This window comes from Alosa pseudoharengus, unplaced genomic scaffold (assembly GCF_046254945.1).
Source record: "Alosa pseudoharengus isolate Yale_2024_CS ecotype anadromous, Long Island Sound unplaced genomic scaffold, YU_APseudo_1.1 YU_APseudo_1.1_scf_20, whole genome shotgun sequence".
Classification (NCBI taxonomy): Eukaryota; Metazoa; Chordata; class Actinopteri; order Clupeiformes; family Clupeidae; genus Alosa; species Alosa pseudoharengus.
The window spans coordinates 2837273-2842272 of NW_027468664.1; the positions used below are offsets into that span (position 1 = coordinate 2837273).

General features: G+C 40.8%; 1 protein-coding gene across 1 annotated transcript in view; it reads right to left on the reverse strand.

The window, feature by feature from the left end:
* The window catches only part of gucy2g (guanylate cyclase 2g), a 39052-nt gene that overhangs the window by 657 nt on the left and 33395 nt on the right, over positions 1 to 5000 (reverse strand). Inside the window, exons 20-21 of the mRNA XM_076297486.1 lie at positions 4998 to 5000; positions 1735 to 1836 (exon numbers count right to left, since the gene is read on the reverse strand). The exon at positions 4998 to 5000 is cut by the window's right edge and continues 89 nt beyond it. Of these exons, the coding sequence (XP_076153601.1) occupies positions 1735 to 1836; positions 4998 to 5000 (105 nt within the window). The remainder of the gene's footprint in view (positions 1 to 1734; positions 1837 to 4997) is intronic.

The window sequence follows — 5000 nt, forward strand, 5'->3', positions numbered from 1 at the left end:
CACAAAGACACACGCACACACACACACGCATACACAAAGACACACACACACACACACACACAAAGACACACACACACACACACACACACAAAGACACTCACACAAAGACACACACACACACACAATACACAGAGTGTATGAACTCTCTATTCAGTGCAGTGCCTTTGGTGTCACACGTATCCATTTAATATCCTCTATAACTCATCAATCAATAATCAATGCAGAACCAGTGACAGTGGCCCCTACATGTATAGGCACCTGGTAAAGTTGAGTAAACAAGTAAGGGATAATGTATAGAACGCCGATCATTATTGGGAAAATAAGTCCCGACAGGGCGAACCGGACCCCGACGCTCAGAGGAGGGGTCTTGTTCTGCCCTGAAGGGACTTATTTTCCCAATAATGATCTATGGTTTACACTGACAGCGCATAGAAAGCAAGCTGGCTGAACTTGATATAAGATGAAGAATAAAAACATGTTGTCGAAATATTTCGGTGTAGCCGAGTCTGGATTGTTTTCATCTAGAGGTGTAGCGGATTGACCTATGAAAAAGCAACAGATTTTACGGAAGGTAGGCTAGACATGTGGCCAGTCACTGTAAAGTTAGGTTAGGCTTAGGCTAATGTTAACGTTAGGGCTTCGACTGCAGAAACAAATAGTTTAGATTTAGTGAGAACATTACCTACTCAAAGGGTAAATAATGACAGGGGTGGACAATCATTTCCCCCTGAGGTCAGAGGATAATTACGTTGATAAAGTAGCCTATGCTGGCCACACATTGAACGATTGACTGAAATAACGTTACAATGCACAAAATGCATTGTGCTGGATGTTAACTGACAGGACAGGAGCCTATGACGGATTAGCTATAAGCTAGGCTACCTTATAGTAGGCCTATGAAATAATGTTACTTGCAAGCCCATGACTTCTTTCTTAAAACAAACAACTCAAATGGAGTGTCAACTTTAACTTTAGGCTACCCTGCATATTGTCATTTGCGTGAAATGTAGGCTAACGTTAGCCTCCGATCTTATGGATCATAAGTCTTTCATTAAAATGATATGCTGAGGAATATGATTAAAAAAACACTTTGTTAACGTCACTACCCTATGCTATTTAGCCTACATGACGAGTTTTTCCTCTTGAGCATGAAGATAACATTTGTGGCATAACTTCGTAGCTTCATAATGCATGCTTTGTATCCAAATGTCTAGCACCTAGGCCTGCCTACTTTATTGGTGTTGTAAACATTTTTAGTTTTGAACAGACACATCACAAAAAAATGAAATGTCTCCTGTAGGCCCTACCACACAGGGGAATTTCCGTCTGCTTTTCTCTGCCAAAAGTTAACAATTTTCAAGCTCCTTGCGTCTTTCTCTCAATGTATTGCTACACGGCTCTGGGTTTGCTTGTCCTTAACGACGGTTGTTAGGGACTTGAAACCGGTCTATTAGAAGCACAAACTCCGTTGCCATTGACAGCGGTCATTCTTTTTTTCAGAGGTCCTTTCCTCAGAAATAATGACCGCTAGAACTTTGGGAAATCCCATTCAAGTCAATGGAGTGTTCTAATTGCCTTGTGAAGAGCCGTGTAATAAGATAAAATATAATCTTTTGGCAATAGATTATTTTTATACATGTTTTTAGTCAACTTATCAGGGGTGCCTTTAAATGTGTGTATGAGAGACAGTGTGTGTGTGTGTGTGTGTGTGTGTGTGTGTGTGTGTGTGTGTACCTCTGGGGTAGCTTTGTGGCTGGTGGTTCCAGGACTGTCTTTAGGGGGGAACACAAACCCCTTCTTACTCTTCAGCCAGAATGTCTTCTGATTGCCTTTCCCCTGCGCGCGCACACACACACACACACACACACACACACACCTACTGATGAGATTTACTGTGGAACACACACTAACACAACACTACATATACTACAAGTTAACATACACACACACACACTGGGTAACACATCTGGGTAACACATCTAGCAGGGAATTCAAGCCTAACCGTTGCAACTCTGCCATCAATCATGTTAAGCCCGCCTAACGTCTCTATACACGATGTGATTGGCCCTATCGAAGTAGAATTTTTCCAGCTGGAAAGCCAATGGAGAGTTGCTAGATTAGCTGCCGCTAGGGTGCGGCGAGATTTCTAGGCTAGTCAACTTTAGCAGAGGTGCCAATAATTCTGGAGGGTACTGTATACTATATACTGTACATATACTATACTGTAGATAATATATATTTACTGTAGATATACTAGATATACTGTAGAAATATGGTATATATACTATAGATACTATATCCTGTGGGTATACTGTATACTAGATATACTGCAGATCTATCTATATAACCCACCTAGACCGCTATGATCACAGAATACTGGACTTCTTGTAATCCCAAGAATTTCAAAAACTACAGTAGGAGGCAGAGCTTTCTGCTACCGCACACCCCTCCTCTGGAATAATCTCCCTCCCTCAATCCGATTAGCAGACACCCTACCTATTTTTAAGTCTAGACTTAAAACATACCTCTTTAGTACTTCCCATAGTTAGGTATGGTGCAGTGTGGAACTTCACCCACCTCAGGGTTTTTTGGAATGGACCACCCTGCTGTGTCCTCGTGTAACTGGCACCCCAGTCATGCGTGCGATGGTGGTCACTGACCATACCTGCGCTGGTGTCAACTACCCTTCACCATGCCTTAGTTATGCTGCTATAGCATAGTGCTGTCACCATGCCTTAGTTATGCTGCTATAGCATAGTGCTTTCATGGACTTTTCATGTGTCACGCCGTACAACCCCCCCCCCCCCCCCCTCTCTCCTCTCTCCCCTTCTCTCTCTTTCTCTCAACTCTCCCTCTCTTGCCTATTCTCACTATGGTATAACACTACATAGTACCATTTATATACTTATTGATATTAACCATTTTGATTTATAGTAACTAGTGCAGTGCCCGTTCAAGCATGCTATTCCTGTAGCCCAATTACATGCCTGCAGGTAGGCCTGCTTTCAAAATAGAAGAGGGAAAAACATAATTCCAGGTAAGCATTCAATAATGAATAGGCCTACAGATAATATAATAATATAATAAATGTGAAGTGAGCAGAATTTAAGCATGGCTACATGTGACATTTTTTACAAATCAAAATCACATAATCCTAACAGCTGTTTTGAGTCAAGGCTATATGCTTAGCCTATTGAATAACTTGATGATAGAGAAAACAAACCATTTTGTGGAATGATGCATCATATGAAATTTGCAACGGTGTGACTCAAAAACAGTCTCTGGTGGCCTATAAGTGACATCACACTCTGTCTGCCACTCGTTGCTTGTCGCTTATGCTTTGCATGTGTGGCATTCTGGGACGTTCTTTAATTCGGGACCATTATCGCTCGTTTCAATTTAAGACCATGCAGTTGGAAATGTCGTTTGCTTATTCAAAGTTTAAAGACAGTCCAAAGTAGCCTGGGCTATTCGAAGTGTCCGTTTATTGCACATCATTTTTTACGTCATTTTGAAGAGCCACTATACCTGTGTGTCTTGGCGTGTTGTTGCAAAATCCGCGGAGTTCACTTTATTGTTGAGGTCAGTCATGTTACGTTTTTAACCGTGTAACCTACACTGATCCAGCTCTGCCAAAGCCCTGCTTCTATCCTCACTGGTAGCTTACAGTACAGTAGTGTGTGGGAGGGGGAGTGGCTAGCGGCGAAAGCCAATGTGCTTCTTTTACCGATATATTTAACGATATCTTTTGCATTTCTTATTCAAACAACGTCAAATTTGGCACTGCACTTACTCATGCCCATAGCAAGACACCTGCCAAGTCTGACAAACGGTCAGCGAGATATGCGTGCCACAGACACACAGACAGACAGACACACAGACGCTTCTTGCTTTATAGATAGATTCTAACCCACTCTACATCTCTTTCTTCCTCCTTACCTCACTTGTGAGGTATAACCATCACCAGTCATCTGCCATCCATGTGTTTGGCCCTCATCTCACTCATCTCTATAGATATGCTATAGATACTGTAGATATACTATAGATACTGTAGATATGCTATAGATACTGTAGATATACTATAGATACTGTAGATACTGTAGATATACTATAGATACTGTAGATATGCTATAGATACTGTAGATATACTATAGATACTGTAGATACTGTAGATATGCTATAGATACTGTAGATATACTATAGATACTGTATATATGCTATAGATACTGTAGATATACTATATATCCTGTAGATACTGTAGATATGCTATAGATACTGTAGATATGCTATAGATACTGTAGATATACTATAGATACTGTATATATGCTATAGATACTGTAGATATACTATATATCCTGTAGATACTGTAGTCCCATCCCTACAACTGCCCTGTCATCGCCTATTGCTGTCCCCCTGCCCGGATTCCTGGACCGTACAGCCTAGCGACCCACCACTTGCCCTATGACAACTCCCAATCCCCCTGGACAATTCCATTTCCTACACCGGACTATTTGAACTTTCTGACCTAATGCATTATCATACCGGATATGTAACCCCCCCACCTCTTGTAACATACACCTCAGGTGGCTTTAAAGTATAAGTATATATACTCTTTTGATGCCGTGAGGGAAATTTGGTCTCTGCATTTATCCTAATCCGTGAATTAGTGAAACACACTCAACACACAGTGAACACACAGATACTGTAGATATACTATAGATACTGTAGATACTGTAGATATGCTATAGATACTGTAGATATACTATATATCCTGTAGATACTGTAGATATGCTATAGATACTGTAGATATGCTATATATCCTGTAGATATACTATATATCTTGTAGATACTGTAGATATGCTATAGATACTGTATATATGCTATAGATACTGTAGATATACTATATATCCTGTATATACTGTAGATATGCTATAGATACTGTAGATATATGTACGACAAGCAGGTACGCTAGTGGCTGCAAGACTCCAGGTGTGCACCTT